The sequence below is a fragment of the Rana temporaria genome, chromosome 1, assembly GCF_905171775.1.
Source record: "Rana temporaria chromosome 1, aRanTem1.1, whole genome shotgun sequence".
NCBI lineage: Eukaryota > Metazoa > Chordata > Amphibia > Anura > Ranidae > Rana > Rana temporaria.
In genome coordinates this window covers 401,321,791-401,340,408 of record NC_053489.1, presented here as the reverse complement: position 1 = coordinate 401,340,408, position 18,618 = coordinate 401,321,791, and the positions used below count along the sequence as shown (strand labels likewise).

Genomic DNA, 18,618 nt, shown 5'->3' with positions numbered 1-18,618 from the left:
TGATGACCACTCCCATGGGGGAGGTGATTAGCTGCTGCAGCCATCACTTCCTGTTTGAGATCTTTTGTGACAATAAAAGGAGCCATGAGGCTCTGGGCGACCAGTGTTTGCTGGGATGCGGAGCTGAGAACTTACAGGATGCCGATGTCTCTTGACTTGAATGAATGGGAATCGAATGAATGGTGAGTGAACCTTTAGTTAAAGCGGATCTCCACTCTAAAGTGGAGTCCCGCTGATCGGCACCCTCCCCCCCTCCGGTGTCACATTTGACACCTTTCAGGGGGGAGGGGGGTGCAGATACCTGTCTACAGACAGGTATCTGCACCCACTTCCGGCCCTACGATACGGGCAAAGGACGGGTTTTTTTTCCCCTTCCCGTCCGTCCCCCGTTGTATGCTGGGAACACTCGGCTCCCAGCACACAGCGGGAGCCAATCGGCGGGCGCAGCCCGACTCGCGCATGCGCCGTAGGGAACCGGGCAGTGAAGCCGGAGCGCTTCACTTCCTGGTTCCCTCACCGTGGATGGAGGGGGGAGCAGCAGGGTGACGAGCGATCGGCTCGTCATCTGCTGCGATCACCGCTGGACTCCAGGACAGGTAAGTGTCCTTATATTAAAAGTCAGCAGCTGCAGTATTTGTAGCTGCTGGCTTTTAATATATTTGTTTAGTGGCACATCCGCTTTAAGATGCATTATATCAATAAGTCGAAATCTGTGATTATTAGCTCAGGCAAAATGGCGCTGTGCTCTGCATACGACCTATTTTGCCATGTCAATACTCAATCTGATCTCTGAACTGTTCAGCCACTTACAGAAAGCATCCAACTTTTTAACCCTCCTAGGCAACATTGGAAGAAGAATTGTTTTGGGCCACACATAAAATACACTAACAATATAGCTGGGTACACACAATCCAAATATCGCAGCAGATATGTTCAGCAGAAAACGGACGGCATTATGTACGTGTGTACAGCTGCCTGTCCAGCAGAAGCTGGTCTCACAATCAGCTTCCGTCAAATGGGCATGATGGAAAACCAGCGTTTGACCAGCGCTAGCAGCCAATGGCACAGACCAATTCATTCTGGCGGGGGTCCCTTGCCAGAACACAATAGCATAAAAAAATTGAAAGAGAAAGTGTAAAAATAAACAATAATAATAAATTGAAAGCACCCCCGTCCCTGTGTGCTCGTGCACAGAAGCGTACGCACACGCAAGTCGCGCCCACATACGTAAACGCTGTTCAAACCACACATGCAAGGTATCGTCGTATGAGTTAGAGCAAGAGCAACAACTCTAGCACTAGACCTCCTCTGTAACTCCAAACTGGTAACCTGTAAAAAAAATAAAGCGTAGCCCATGGAGATTTTGAAGTACCAAAGTTTGGCGCCATTCCACAAGTGAGCACAATTTTAAAGCGTGACATGTTGGGTATCTATTTACTCTACGCAACATCATCTTTCACATTTTACAACAAATATTGGGCTAACATTACTGTTTTGTTATTTGAATTCATGAAAAAATTTGCAAATACCGTGTGACAAAAAAAGTTGCGATGACCGCCATTTTATTGCCTAGGGTGTCTGCTAAAAAAAAAACACACACACACTATATATATATATATATATATATATATATATATATATATATATATATATATATATATATATATATATATATATATAATATGTTTGTGGGGTTTGAGTAATTAAAAAAAAAAAAAATGATGATGATTTTTACATGTAGGAGAGGAGTGCCAGAATAGGCCTGGTATGGAAGTGGTTAAAGAGAGGGTCCAGCTGCTGATAAATACTGCAACTGCTGACTTTTAATATATGGACACTTAAATGTCCAGGGAGCCCACGATGTCGGCACCTGAGCTAATCTTCGGATCGTCTGTCGGGTGCAGCCACTGCCATTCCGGTTAAGGTATCCCGGCAGTAAAGCCTTTTGGCTTCACAGCCAGTTCCCTGCTGCGCTTTCAAATTGGTACTGTGGTGGAGACAGAGTAGAGAGCCAAACATCTGAGAAATGGCGCTGTGGCCCTGTCTCTTGGAAATTGGGAACGATACCTGTCAAAAAACAGGTATCTGTTCCCCCCCTCCCCCTGAAAAGTGCCTAATATGGCACCGGAGGGGGGGGGGGGAAGCAGAAAACATTGAGGCAGTTGACAAGTTAACGATTGGATATCAACTATGTGCTGTGCTGTGTATGTGTGTGATGCAGCCATGCAATATTTACTTGCCTGCAGCTAGTCGGCAGGCCATGCATTTACTGCTGGCAGTGCTATTGCAAACATGGCAGCCCCAGCATCCCTCCAGATGTGCTTGTGCCTGGCTTGTTGCCAGTGCCTGCCGCTGTGGCTGCCACTGCAAACATGGCATCCCTCCAGACATAAATGGACCTGGCATGTCTGTGCCAGACATTGCAGCTGCTAGACTTGCACGGCATCCCTCCAGATGCTCCCCGGCTGCAGTGGCGTCTCTAGCTTTCATATTTAGGGACAGGGGGGACACAAGTAGGGGGGCCAGCTATAAAATGCAATTACATTGGAACCTCGGATTGCGAGTAACGCGGTTAACGAGCGTTTCGCAATACGAGGTCAGCCGAACTGTCCTTGTGCCTTTACGGCCATTTCTGAGGCTCTCCAGCGTGGAATAAATTATTTTTGTTTCCATTGACTTCAATAGGGATATGCGAGTACTTTGGATTACTAGCATTCTCCTGGAACGGATTGTGCTTGTAATCCAAGGTTTCACTGTATATATCATGGGGCCCTTTACTTCTGTTGTGGTGCCCTTTATTAGGATCCCACAATGAGACCCATTCACATGTTTTGCAGTGAGCTCCCTTCCTACTGTATTGGGGCCCCCCAGGGTAGCAGAAAACAAGAGATATATGTCACCAGCACACCAGAAAGATATAAGGGTCCAAAGCAGTGGGAGAACTACCAGGGTTGCAATGGTTGCACTTGCGACCGGGCCTTGGTGTTCTGACACTGTGGGGTTCCTCAGCCTCCGCTTGCTGTCCTGCCCCTGATATTGACAGCGCTGGTCTGGTGTCCTTCTCCTTGGCAACGGCGGCAGTCTATTAGGACCTAGTGCTGGTGGCATTATGGGTGCATGCAGAGGAAAGCTGACACTATTGGTTGTAGAGAGCCGAGCCCCCAGCTGGTCACCTAGCAGCAGTAATGCTGTATAACCTTCTCTGTTGCTGATCGGTATGTGATCCAGGTGATGCTCCCAGTCAGATCTAATAAACACAGTGGGCTAATTCAGAAAGGAGATACAATGGCGTATCTCCGGATACGGCGTTGTATCTCTGAGTGCTGGCCGTCGTATCTATGCGCCTGATTCATAGAATCAGTTACGCATAGATTTCCCTAAGATCCGACCAGCGTAAGTGTCTTACACCGTCGTATCTTAGGCTGTATATTTACGCTGGCTGCTAAGTGGCGCTTCCGTATATTTACGTGAGGAATATGCAAATGAGCTAGATACGCCGATTCAGAAACGTATGTCCGGCCGGCGCATTTTTTTTACGTTGTTTACGTTAGGCTTTTTTCAGCCTATAGTTACCCCTGCTATATGAGGCGTATCCTATGTTAAGTATGGCCGTCGTTTCCGCGTCGAGTTTTGAAAAATTTACGTCGTTTGCGTAAGTCGTTTGCGAATAGGGCTGGACGTAATTTACGTTCACGTGGGAAGCAATGACGATTTGCGCCGGAATTTCGAGCATGCGCACTGGGATTTTTTCACGAACGGCGCCGACACAGATACGTCACGCCGCCGTAACTAAGGGCGCAAGTTGTTTTTGAATACAGAACTTGCGCCCTAAATTACGGCAGCGTAACGTATCTGAGATACGTTACGCCGGGCAGATTGATACACCATTGTATCTGAATCCAGCCCCGTATTTATTAGAATCAACAGTAATATTATATTATATATATATATATATATATATATATATATATATGCGCAACCTTATGTTCAGCTGCCATGTGGGCTCCATGCCTGTAAGTTGTGGGCTTTGATCAATAAAACCACTATCATATTTAACATTAGATTTGACTATGAGCATCACCTTGATTGCATCCCAATCAGCATGTCAGAGAAGGCTCCACTGCTGCTAAGCAACCTGCAGGGAGCTCAATTGTCCACAGCCATTATAGATGGGCTTGGGTGTGTTCGAAATCACACATGCCTGATCCCGCAAGGAAGCCCACACTGCACACGTCTAATCACGGGCAGTGAGACATTTCCTGATCTGTGCAGCTGCGGACTGGGAAATGTCTCCCTGCCTGTGATTAGCGCTGTGCAGTGTGGGCTTCCTGCGGGATCAGGCATGTGGGGTTTTCAAACACGCCTGAGCCCATCTCTAACAACCAATTGTGCTGGTCCTCCTGTGCATGAGCCCATCAGCCCCATGAAGTAATCAGCACTGGGTCCTAATGTGCTGCTGCCATGGAGACAGAGACCAGCGCTGTCAGTAGTTGGGACAGGACAGCAACCCTGGTAGTTCTGCTGCAGGTCCACACTGGGAGGATTCCTCCATCCACCTGGAATGTGTAGATGGGAGAATTGGAACAGGCTGAAGGTACCAAGCTGATTGATCAAATTGGGTACAACCAGCCTGCTGGATTCTCTTATGATTATCTCTAGCGGTTGCTATATCTGCTAGTGATAATTGCTATTAGTCGGGAGAATACAATTGCTGGGCAGGAGGGATTCCCCTATCAGGACTGTCTGTGTTTATGGGGGAAACATGCAAATTTGTTCCCTGCAATCTGTGGTTGCAGGAAAGAAATGTGTACCATCTATTACCTGCCTAACTGAAAGTGAAAGTTTGTGCATGTATTGAAAGAACAGGAGGGGGAAGGGGGAGGGAGACAGATGGGGGAGAGAAGGGAGAGGGAAGGAGATAGGGACAGCTCAGTGATTACAGTGTACACACTCACCTGCGGGTGCAGGCTGGAAGATCAGGCATCTTTGGCACACAGAGAAATCTACAGCTGGCTGTTTTGATATTTTGCACCCACACATCGCCTCTCTTCAGATACATCTGAACGCTGGGGGTAGTGTGGGCAGGGCGGGAAGACACAGGAGGAGCGGAGGTGGGAGGAGCTGGATTCCTCTCTGATCTGAATCTGATCGCCCGTCAGTGAGGGGCGGGGTGAGTATGAAAGCTGGGCTGTGTAAGAGTGTCACTAGTCTCAGAATTTACAGGCTGATTCTCTTGTCTGTTTTCTCACTGTCACTTAGCTAATGGGAGGCTTGCCCACCCCCCGCTCTCGTGGAGTCCTTCCTAAAGTCGCTCTCCTCCCTGTCAATGAGGATGCAGGGGGAGGGAGCAGATCGGGTGGCCGTGGCTATGCGAGCGGCTCTCGTATAATGCACAGTGTCAGCGAGGGAGGGAGAGAAATCCCCCGCAGGAGCTGTCAGGATGCTCTGCCTCTGAGGAGAGCTTGTGTCCACTCAGTAGCAACCCGAGAAAGATGCGGGACACCCTCTAACCCCCTCTGGTCCCCCCCTTAGTGACGCCATTGCCCCACTGCATGCTTAACTCTCTTGGGCCACATAGAGGTTTCTGTGCACAGGCACATTAGGGCCAAGTGAGCAACGTTATCAACAGTCCATGCTGTGTATGGAAACCACATCTCACATTCTCAGATGGTGCTGGGCGTCCTGATACTGTGGAACTCGGGCGGGATCCAAACCGAGGGTTGGAGTGCAGCCGAGGTACGTTGGAGAGGGCTGGAATGCATCGCTTGGCAAAATGGCGTCATGCGCACTGAAAAAGATGTGCATAGTGCGCGCTCTGAAACGAGGGTGGAAATATGGTTTCCATACACAGCATGGACGGTCAATAACGTGGCTCACTGGACCCCCAATGTTCTGTACACAGAAACCTCTGTGTGTTTAATGCACCTTTTATCATTAAACATTACAGTCCATACTCAGAGGCGCCTGTGGTTTTTCTCTCTCTCTCTCGAAAAAAGGAAAAAAGCCTGAAGAATCAAAGCTAATGAGAATACCACAACTAAGGATTGGTAAACTGGAATATAATATATCATTTATTCTTGGGGTTAGCTATGTCCATAGATGCCGAGTGCATGACTCGGTCCCACCTCCCAGTGGCCACATCACTGGATGTGATTGACAGCAGCGGGAGCCAATGGCTGCGCTGCTATCAATCTATCCAATCAACACCGAGAAGCACTGGAGAAGAGGATGCCGAGGGACGCGCACAGCAGGTGAACGGGCTCAGGTAAGTAAAACGGGTGGGTTGGGGGGCCCGTGACAGAGAGGTGTTTGTTCACCTTATTGCATAGGATGCATTAAGGTGAAAAAACACAAACCTTTACAACCCCTTCATCATTGATCATTTGGTCTGATGGCTGTACACACCATCAGACCAAATTCCCCGTGGACAGGATACGCGGCGGCGATGACGCGGCGACGTATGCGACCCCGGAAGTTCAATGCTTCCACGCATGCGTCGAATCACTTTGACGCATGCGAGTGATTTCGGCCGAGCGGACATGTCCGATGAGTCGTACTGTCCGACGGACATGGTTCCAGCAGACATGTTTCTTAGCATGCTAAGAAACATTTGTCCGCTGGAAACCTGTCCGCTAGGCCCTACACACGACCGAACATGTCCAGTTTCAGCAGACATGTTCGGTCGTGTGTACGAGGCCTCAGACGGGGAGAGCAGAGAGGCAGCAGGGCACGTGAGCACTGAGCGGCGACCTGATATAAAGGTAAAGAACAGCTTATTTTTACAAAACACAGACACAAGGGCACAAAGGAATATTAAACAGAGAGAATGGTATAAAGTGCATAAAGTGGCTTAACAACCACTTTAACTAATGTGGTTTATAATAGTAGTTGGCTTGGGGATAACAGAAAGTGAGGCTTGATACAATAATGTTACTCCTTAAGAGCCTATTTACAAAGCAGTAAAATAAATCTGTTTCTTTTATTCGTTGGTTAATTTTATTTAATACTTTCCCAATATTTAAAAAGTTCTTATGATTTTGATATAAAATTTCAGATGTTTTGGCTCTGATGCTCATTTTTAAAAAAACACTTCATGGTATTTAAACGTAAAGTAAATGTAATTTTAGCAGGGTTTAATTCAAAATGTCATTAAAAAATGCATGTCTGTAGTGGAAGATTTAAAAGCAGGTTTGTGTTTTCTAATCAAAATCTACTTTAATTAATCAGCTTATTACTTACACAACACAACACATTTCATAAAGGAGTTCATTTAGATCAGCAGACTTCCATGTTAAAAAGATAATGTACATTATCCGATAAATAGCATAGAAAATCCAGAAACTAATGCTCGTGCCATGTAAAAAAAGAGCTTTTAAAGTAAGATTTTTCTAAAAGAATATGGAAAGACTATAGGGACCGACATTGCCATAAAATTTTCATACACAAAAAAAATGCATACTAATTGGTCTCAATTTTGTAATCCCAATTTTTTTTTTAAAGGCTTTAAATGTGATAGCTTTTAGTAATTCGGTTTAGCAGAATTGATATGGTTGCTGAGTTCATTGGAAAATTTCCTCTATTCCATTTTGTCAAATATGAAACTACGTTCAATATATTTATTTTTTTATAAAAGGCATTGTACGTGTTATTTAACTTGGCTTTCCCCCCAGCATAACTCTCTCCTATTTTTTTCAGCATGGGTTAATCAAGACGCAACCAAACCCACAAGCTACTTGCCAACAAACATGTTCTTTAGAAATTTACCAGGATGTCAGCTATGATTTAGGCAGTTCAAAGGGTGGTAGAGCTGCAGCTGTCAGGTATTCGTCAATCGCCTCCTGGATACTTTTTATGTAGCCAAACAGGGATTTTCTATTAATATACCACACCGCAAACGAAAAAAAAAGGCATCTGAAATCCTAGTAAATTGGCAAATATCTAAGATTAAAATATTTCTTTGGGGTGCAACCCCATTCACTTGCATCAGTCATTTGGCAGCAGTACTGCTTGCCAAACGTAGCATGCTGTATAATTTTTGCCACGTCACAAAGCATTGCGGTATTGGAAATAAGTACTGCTCCTCCAAACCGCCATAAGTGGGCGGTCAGGGAGGTGGTAAAAATGCAGATTAACCACCTGTTTTATTGCCCCCCAGCTGCCTATATGAATCAGCCCCAACTGTGTACTTTAGATCACCTCAGTTCCATAACAAATCTTGGATTTGTATGTGGACAAGGCCTCAGCACTCCAAGCTTGTTGAAAGCCCGCTGAAGCCTGCTAGCAGCTTTTTTAAAGTGGCAACGCTCACATTAGGATCCGTGTTCAACATACTGTATACAAAATGGAGCTGAATGGTACTTTAAAAGCTTCAACAAAGCTTGCTGAAAGCTCTGTAAATGCTTTGTCAAAGCTTCCTGTTTACACTGCTCTTATAAAAACTGAAGCCGTGTGAAACAGGCCTTAGGTATTCCAGATCTAGGCATCTAAGAATTGTCATAGCTTTACATCTTTTTAGCTCACCTCTAAAAGGTACTGCATTTTTCCATCCCAGCAATCTCATGCTTAGTGTTAGGCCGCGTACACACGATCGGTCCATCCGATGAGACCGGTCCGAAGGTTAACCGATGAACCTGACTGATGGTCCGTCGCGCCTACACACCATCGGTTAAAAAAACTATCGCGTCAGAACGCGGTGACGTAAAACACGACGTGCTGAAAAAAACAGAAGTTCAATGCTTTCAAGCATGCGTCGACTTGATTCTGAGCATGCGCAGGTTTTTAACCGATGCTTTTGCATACTAACGATCGGTTTTGACCTATCGGATAGGCGCCCATCGGTTAAATTTTAAAGCAAGTTCTCATTTTTTTGACCAAAGGTTAAAGAACCTATGGAGCCTACACACGATCGGTTTGGACTGATGAAAACGGTCCTTCAGACCGTTTTCCTCTGGCAATCTTATCGTGTGTACGCGGCCTTATTGTTGACAGATTCTATTAATATTGAACTAAAGCTGAACATGGGAGGGGGATCAAGTTACCCTTGCAGCCCCCCCCCCCCCTCCGTATTGCAAGGGTTTAATGCTTTTTTTTTTCTTCTTTCTTTCAAGGGGGAAACATAAAAAGCAGTTTTCCTTACATTATACCTCACTACCCCAGCATCCAGTGCTTTCCTCATCTTTCCCACACTCTTGGTTGTAGGCTGGCATTTATTGACTTATTTTCCAAAAAAAGTGGCAAGAGGGAAGGCATCAAGTAAGAAATTATGCCCCTAAAAGCTTAAAATGACTGTTACCAATGGTTTGATTCCTTGATTTATTATTATTTTTGTTTGAAAGCAGCTCTTTAGTTGGGATTGTGCAGTTTTTGTGTGCCCTGACTCTGTTCCTCTGTATGCACAGCTTTTATTCTGTGCAATGGAAGGACGTTTTTTTGTTTACAAACGTTTTTATTGAGGCATAAGGTCATAGTATAAGCATTTGCCAGTGGTAAAAAATGAATAAATGAGAGAGTCATGGAAGGACGTTTTATATATATATATATATATATATATATATATATATTTTTTTTTGGGGGATAGGTAGAGATTGGATAATAGAAATTAAATTATGTTGTTCTTTTTAGAGTGGTAGTCTATGGATTAAGCTGAACATTTAGAACATTATGGTTGTACAGTAGAAATTGGATCTGGGAGTACCAATTTGAGTTATTTAACATTTTATAAACAAATAGGCTATTGTGGAATTTTTGCAACCACTGATTTCAATTAGTATGTATTTCATGGCATTGTAATTGGATTTAAAATTTGGTTGCCCTTAGGTCCATTAAAGGAAAATTATGATTTTTTGTAGAATATGCATTTTACTTTTTAGATACGTTTTACATTTTGGTGACCCTGTATTGACAAATTCACTTTAAGATGAACCCCTAGCTTTTTTTGATTTTGGATAATGTGGGGATAGGTAGAGTCTCAAATTTCCTTGCTATTTGCATGCCCTTGGAGAACTTTCCCCTATTTGTCACAGATGCCTTGATAAAGAAACCCTGGCTCCAGCGGACCGTTTCCGCGGATAAATCCTCTCAAGGATTTCAGCGGATTTGGATCCGATGGAGTGTACTCACCATAGGATCGAAATCCGCGCCGAAATCCCCTCGCGATGACGTGTCCAGCCGTCGCCGCGATGACGCGGCGACGAGCGCGACGCTGTCATATAAGGAATTCCACGCATGCGTCGAATCATTACGATGCATGCGGGGGATCCCTTCGGACGGATTGATCCGGTGAGTCTGTACAGACCAGCGGATCAATCCGTTGGGATCGATTCAAGCGGATAGATTTGTAGACATGTCTACAAATTTTTATCTGCTGGAATCGTGAAATTTCCGCGGATAAATATCCGCAGGAATGTACACACCATAGAATCTATCCGCTGAAACCGATCCGCTGAGATTTTTCAGCGGATGGATTCGATCGTGTGTACGGGGCCTTAGACTTCACTGTTTTTCCTGTAAAATGGAGAAAGCCACACAGTAACTAGTACAGCAGTAATGTTATATTAAAAAATCTCCCCCCACCCCCCTTAACCCTTTACCGGCAGGTAAAAGGCCTCATTTACATCTTTCGCTGCCAGAGCCACATTTGCATTTTTTTTGCACATATGTTTAAAAAATAATTTTAGCCCTGAAGATTACATAACACCCACACAATTATATATTTTCTGAAAGCAGACACCCTAGAGAATAAAATAGCAGCAGTTCCAATATTTTATGTCAGTCGATGTAACCACAACTAGAAAACGACTTATCATGCAATTTGATCGTTTCAAATTGCAAGACAAGCACCCTATTGTCAATGGAAGTGGTAAAATTGGCACAACTCCGAGTCGCATCGATTTCTAAAAACTAGTTTAGGTATGACTTGCATAGACATTTGTGCATGAAATCACCTTAACCACTTAAGACCCGGACCTTTAGGCAGCTAAAGGACCCGGCCAGGTTTTGCGATTCGGCACTGCGTCGCTTTAACAGACAATTGCGTGGTCGTGCGACCTTGGCTCCCAAACAAAATTGGCGTCCTTTTTTCCCCACAAATAGAGCTTTCTTTTGGTGGTATTTGATCACCTCTGCGGTTTTTATTTTTTGCGCTATAAACAAAAATAGAGCGACAATTTAAAAAAAAAAAAAAATGCAATATTTTTTACTTTTTGCTATAATAAATATCCCCCAAAAATATATAAAAAAACATTTTTTTTCCTCAGTTTAGGCCGATATGTATTCTTCTACCTATTTTTGGTAAAAAAAAAATAAAAAAATCGCAATAAGCGTTTATCGGTTGGTTTGCACAAAATCTATAGCGTTTACAAAATAGATAGTTTTAGTGCATTTTTATTTTATTTTTTTCACTACTAATAGCGGCGATCAGCGTTTTTTTCATGACTGCGACATTATGGCGAACACTTCGGACAATTTTGACACATTTTTGGGACCATTGTCATTTTCACAGCAAAAAAATGCATTTAAAATGCATTGTTTACTGTGAAAATGACAATTGCAGTTTGGGAGTTAACCACAAGGGGGCGCTGAAGGGGTTATGTATGACCTAATATGTGTTTCTAACTGTAGGGGGGTGTGGCTGTAGGCGTGATGTCATCGATTGTGTAAAAGACGAGGTTGCACCGAGTAAATAAATACCCAAGATATCAAATCTTAAATTCGTGTGCTCCCGTGAAATGGTGACTAACTTCAGTACCCTATATTTTCTATAGGTGACACTGCAAAAGCCATCTATAGGTCATCAGTTTAGTGTTACAGGTCTTGGCTAGATTATTGCTCTCACTCTGGCGTGCTCAGCGCTATGTAACATGTGTATTCCAAGCAATGTTTTCACGACATGTGCGTTTACGTTTGTACAAGGACAAGGACAAAAAGTCCCTATGTAATGATTTGTTGATGACGGGTTCTCTTTAAATGCGACCATGCATATATCCACTGAATGTGTGCAATACATCCCTTGCCAGCAATGCTAGCCAGGGACACAGAGGCTGACCTGGAAGTGACGTCATACATGTCGTTTTCCTGGTCAAAGCAGGAAGGAGAGGAGAGCGGACGTGTGATTTGCCATTTTTCTAATTTGTTACAAACTTGGAGGCGTAATAAAAGAACTCATATTTCTGAAAATGCAGAACTTGCAATTATGTTAGTAGTTTGTTTAAAACTAGGGCTGTGGAAATTAACTATTAATTCATCGATTAATCTTACATTTTTTTGATCAATTTTTTTTTGATCGATCAAAATTATTTTGATTGGTACTCACCTCCTTGCCGGCTTCCGGGCCTTCAGGGAGTTCCGTCGGAGATCTGGTGACATCACGGACACCAGCGGGGCTTACCGTATCCATCTTCATGGGACATCTACATGCCGACGGACTGATGTTAACTTCTCCTCATCTGGATTCAGCAGTGGCATCGTTGTACACATTTTTATACCAGTATCATACTTAGCTACACATTTTTATGACTGCTTTTGGTACCGTTTGGTATTACTCGCACCATTTTTACAGTTTATGTAGCTACATCGATTTTTTTTCTCCAGTGCAATATTTATTTTGTTACCTACTTGAAGATTACAAAAGTTTTAATGCTATTCCCATGGAGCGCTGCCTTTGTGTGTTTTTTGTATCCTGCTATCCATTTTTCCAGTGGTTGGTAGCTGCATTGGGAATCAGCCTGCACGGAGGAGATCAGCTAAAGGTAGTTAGATCTGTATGTGCGTTATAATTAATCGAAATTAGTCGATTAAAAAAAAAATCGATTAAATCGAACACAAAAATTTTGATCAGTAACAGCCCTATTTAAAACGCATCGTTTTAAGAGCATTAATTCAATTTTCCAATTGTTAGTGGGGTCAAATGCACATTCGTGTTCAACCCAAGTAATGAGAAAATTCAAATTTTTTCTCAAATGAACAAAATTTCTAACAGTGAATTAGATTTTCCTTCAGAAAAGACTATTCACTTCAAAACTAAATGTTAAAAGCACACGTTGTCCGAGGTACTTCTGAATGACATTTGCCAAGTCAGCAAACATACTGAGAATTTTCATATAAACATTTGTTCAAAAATATACCAGTGTATGGCCAGCTTTACTGTTCACAGACAAAAGCACAATCTCAAAAATCTCTACTTAATATAACAGATACCAATGAATCCACTTAATAAGTAGTAAATATACGAATAATGAAACTTCCCTCTTAAAGTTAGGGTGTGTGTGTTATACGCCTGTACGTGTTATACGCCGATAAATACGGTAATTTCCTATGGCATTATTGGAGGCCCTGGATTTCCTGGGACAATAGAAATACCCACAAAATGATCACCAGGGTATTTTTTTTTTCAATAACAATTTTATTAGTTATCTCAGCAGAGAAAAGAGCAAAAACAGAATACAACAAACTCCAATTAGGACTGAGGCATAAGTATAGCAAGTACAAACAGAATAGTTTTAAATGGCGCAATATCACTGCTAGGTCATACCATGAACTGTTAAAATGATAGATGGAGTCTGCCATAGTTTAGGTTAAAACTTATGGAGTATGAGAGGTAGTGTAGAGAGTGAGAAAAAGAAGAAATAGAAAGGAGGGAGAGAGAATTAGAGAAACGGAAAAGTAAAAGAGAAGTGGGGAAGTAACAAAGTGGCTCATCCACCAGATCAAGTCGGGTCCTCCCATAGATACCACAGCTCCCAGACCACATAAACTAGCTGTCATTTTTCCAGAGTAAACTATTCGGGTATACAGGCGTCAGCCAATTTTTTTTCAATCTCTGTCCATTTATTGTATGAGCGTTGAGGGAACCAGGAGGTTAAAGTGCGTTTTTGCGTCGCTTGGTAATATTTTATAAGGAAAGGGAGCGCTAGTCCCCCATCGGAGTGCAACGCCATTAATACTGAGCGAGGTGTCCTATGCCTCTTGTAGTTCCAAATAAAACATATCAAATCTGCTTGGAGTTTTCTCAGGGGCGCATAAGGAATGGGGATGGGCAGTGTTTGAAATAGGTACAAAAGTTTAGGGAGGATGGTCATCTTAATAGAGGCCACGTGTCCCAAGAGGGAGATATGGCGAGTCTTCCATTTTTGTATTAGTTCCCTTATGAGGCAAAATAGAGGGGGGAAATTTGCTTGGTATAAAGTGGCGAAAGTCAGGGTGATATAAATCCCCAAGTATTTTATGGCAGAGGTCTTCCAATTATAGTAGAAACAGATTTGAAGTTGTTAAACCTCATCTGCAGGGATGTTAATCAAGAAAGGCCTCAGATTTAGCCGCATTCATTTTATAGCAGGAGAGTGACCTATAGGTGTCAAGCTCGGCATGCAGGTTTGGTAGGGAAATCCTATGTGAGTGTAATGTCATCTGCAAACAGTGATAGCTTACTTTTTTCCCCCTAACCGCTATGCCCCAAATGTCTAGGTTTCTGCGAATGGATGCTGTCAAGGGTTCGACACATAGTGCAAACAATAGGGATGAGAGCGGGTATTCCCTGGCGGGTACTATTAGTGGCTGGGAAAGAGGAGGATAGGGCAAAAAGGGTTTTCACTTGGGACGTAGAGTCGGTGTAAAGATGCCGAATGGCCTGAAGAAAAGGCCCCCCGAAATCCCATGTGGCGCAATGTGGCAACCAGGAAAGGCCAACTAAGACAGTCAAAGGCCTTTTCCGCGTCCAAGTTTAGTACTAGGGACTCTAAGCCATCTCTACGTCAATCAGGTCTATGACCCTTCTTGTGTTGTCCCCCACCTAACGGTGGTAGACAAAGCCCACCTGGTCTTTATGGATCAGAGAGGGCAAGACCGCGTTCAGGCGAATTGAGAGAAGTTTGGTGAAGATTTTCAGGTCAGTGTTTAGAAGCGCTATGGGCCTATAACTAGCACATAAGGAGGGGTCCTTATCCAGTTTCGGGATCAAAGTAAGGAAGGATCTCTGCATGTCTGATGGGACGGGAGTTTGCTAAAGAAAGGCATTAAAGAGTTTACACATGTGTGGTATCAATAGGGGAAGGAAAGATTTATAGTACTCGTAAGGAAGGAAGGAAGACCGTGTGTATATATGTATATATATATATACACATATACACACATAAACATACATACACACACACATATACATACATATACACACACACACACACACACACACACCCCCATCTAGAATTCATGCTACAATATTTTATCATATTGTATGTATATTTTTCTTTGGAAGGTTTGGGCTTTTAGAATATCTGCTGCACGTATATATCTTTTTGCACTGTAGGATTCATTTTTGGACCAGGACACTGTTTCTGGCCTACACTGGCTCTGGTGACACTGTACTGGTGTAGCAGCAAACAGAGCCCTGCAGCGGGCTTACACTGGCACCAACAATGCTGTCACTGGTGATGCACTGTGTTCTAACACTTTTCCATCAGAACCAGCATTAGTTTTTTCAGCAATTTGAGCTACAGTAGCTTTGCCATAGGATTGGACTACACAAGCCAGCCTTTGCTCCCCCGTTGCATCAAATAGCCTTGGCCACTCATGACCCGGTCATTGGTTTTCCTTTCTTGGACCACTTTTCGTAGATCTTGACCATGTCAGACTAGTAACATCCCACAAGAGCTGCAGTTTTGGAGCTGCTCTGACCCAGTCATCTAGCCATTAAAATTTGCCTTTTCTAAGTCACTTAAAACCTTACGCTTGCTCATTTTTTCTTTTCAACACATCAACTTCAGGAACAACCTATTCACCTGCTGCCTACTTTTACCATGAAACTGGGCCGGATTCAGAAAGAGATACGACGGCGTATCTCCTGATACGCCGTCGTATCTCCGAGTTCCAACGGTCGTATCTATGCGCCTGATTCATAGAATCAGGTTACGCATAGATATCCCTAAGACCCGACAGGTGTAAGTGTCTTACACCGTCGGATCTTAGGCTGCAATTCCAGGCCGGCCGCTAGGTGGCGCTTCCGTATTATTAGGCGACGAATATGCAAATGAGGAGTTACGCTGATTCAGAAACGAACGACCGCCCGGCGCTTTTTTTTTACGTCGTTTGCGTTCGGCTTTTTCCAGCGTATAGTTACCCCTGGGTCTATGAGGCACAGTCAATGTTAAGTATGGCCGTCGTTCCTGCGCCAAGTTTTGAAATTTTTACGTCGTTTGCGTAAGTAGTTTGCGAATATGGATGGACGTAATTTACGTTCACGACGAAAGCAATGATGTCCTTGCAACGTCATTTAGAGCAATGCACACTGGGAGATTTTACGGACGGCGCATGCGCCGTTCAAGTAAAACGTAAAAAACGCGGGGTCAAGGGAAATTTAAATAAAACACGCCCCCTACATCCCCATTTGAATTACGCGGCCTTACGCCGCAACACATACGCTACGCCGCTCTAACTAAGGGTGCAAGTTCTTTGTGAATAAAGAACTTGCGCCCAAAGTTAGAGCGGCGTAACGTATCGGAGATACTTTACGCGGGCCGGACAGATACGCCAATGTCTCTGAATTTGGCCCACTGTGTTTAAGTTTGAACCTGCAAGTGTTTACCAATCTCCCTGCTTGCAAAAGATATTGATAAGACATTCCATAGGAAGAGACACTGGTCTCAATGCCAAAGGTGCGACAGCTAGGACGTGCCAGTGCTTTGATTTTGTAGCATATGCATGTTTCAACCCTTACATTTCCATAAAATATTATATATACAGTACATCATTGGTCACTTAGGACTGGGCACAGCATTGTCAGTCAAAAGGGACTAAAGATATACCTTGTGGTTTTCTTCAGTGAAAACCACAGTTTAAAAGGATCGGAGATTATGCAGAAACGTAATCTGGTTAAACCCCCTGTTGCCGGTAAAGCTTCCTTATCACCCACTGCATTAAACGACCAACAGGTGTTCCAGGAGTATCACGACAGCATCAGAAAATTACAAATGTGTGCTCCAATGCACAAAACAAGGGTCACGGTTGTCTGGATGCATGTGTGTTCATGTTTGCGCATATCCGCAGAGGTCTAATCCCAGTCTTGGCTCCAGTGACCTATTTAATTTTATATTGTAGGTCTGTAATTCTTAGGAATAACTCACTTAAATCTGACCAAACAAGAGTCTAGTAGACATCCCGGGTATGATAAAATTTGAAACACAAAATCATAAATTATAATATAATAAATAACTATAAATTATTATAACAAATAATAATGTAATTATAATAAAAATTATTCAATAATGTAATCAAATCAAAAACACTGAAATTTACTCAGTTGCAGAATTGTCGCTATCATTAGATTTAGTGTTTGATGACGAATTTCCCCACAAATCGCTATCGCTCAATTCTGCAAGTGATTCAAATTTATTATCGCTGTTTTCTAGCTGGTCTAAAAGCACTTTTGATATAAAGGGACACTTTTTGGTTGCTATGGACAATCTCCAGTTTCCAGGCAGAAAGAACCGTTTTTATTACATAAAAGTGCATGTAGGACACTGGGCAAACCACTAGGGACAAAGGGTGTGTGTATTTATTTCATACAGTACTGTAATCTATAAGATTACAGTATACTGTATTGTGTGTATTTACTTTTTTGAATTTGGCACCGATCTCCGCCCCTGTGCGTCATAACGTCGCAGGGAACGGAGCTCGGCGGGACACGGGCACTGTGTGAATCGAGCGAGGAGACAGCTTGATCATACAGCGGGGAGGCATCGCAGGATCCAGGGACAAGGTAAGTAACCTCTGCCTGTGGATACTGCGATGGGATCCTGAGTCTGGTTTGGGGATACCGCTAATGGTACAGGATTTCCATCCCGAGCCAGACTCGGGATTACCCCCAGGGAGGTTAAGGCAGCACCAGCTATAAAAGTAGCAGGGCGCTACATGTATAAAACTGCACTTTTTATCTTTTAAAAAGTGTTTCCCAGTGCTAAATCTTTCATCCCAATTCTAAATTGCTGCATTTATAAATTTTAAAAGCCAATTAATTCTCCTTTAAGAGGGTGTGACAGGGGCATGTCCTATAACTACATACGTTTGCTAGTAGGTGTCCCTCATTCCCATCTCAAAATGTTGGGAGGTATGGATTACCTAGCTGCCAGGAAATCAGTGAAAGGGGAATACTATAATTCCAATTAAGTAACAACTCTGATGCCGCGTACACACGATTATTTTTCGGGATGAAAAAAAACGACGTTTTTCGGCATTTAGAAAAAAACAAAGTTTTTCCAACTTTATAATTAAAATGACATTGACCACACACCATTGTTTTAAAAAAATGCTCTAGCAAAGCGCGGTGACGTATAACACGTACGACGGCACTATAAAGGGGAAGTTCCATGCGGATGACGCCGCCCTTGGGGCTGCTTTAGCTGATTCCGTGTTAGTAAAAGACGATTCGCGCTTTTCTGTCTGTTATGCCGCATACAGACGGTCGTTTTTTGTGATGAAAAAAAACGACGTTTTTGAAAACGTCATTTAAAATGATCGTGTGTGGGGGAAAACGTCGTTTTATGTCTTCTGAAAAACGACAAAAAAAAATTCGAACATGCTCGAATTTTTTGTGTCGTTTTTCAAAACATCGTTTTTTGTTTCACAGAAATT

General features: G+C 43.2%; 1 protein-coding gene across 2 annotated transcripts in view; it reads right to left on the bottom strand.

The window, feature by feature from the left end:
• JSRP1 (junctional sarcoplasmic reticulum protein 1) overlaps positions 1–18,618 on the bottom strand; it is a 127,830-nt gene that overhangs the window by 15,974 nt on the left and 93,238 nt on the right. Inside the window, exon 1 of one of the 2 annotated variants that reach the window (XM_040323216.1) lies at positions 7,240–7,325. The exons of the other annotated variant lie outside the window; for it this stretch is intronic. Within the exon in view, the coding sequence (XP_040179150.1) occupies positions 7,240–7,310 (71 nt within the window). The 5' untranslated portion in view covers positions 7,311–7,325. Of the gene's footprint in view, positions 1–7,239; positions 7,326–18,618 lie in introns of those variants that run through there. 2 annotated transcript variants of the gene reach the window in all.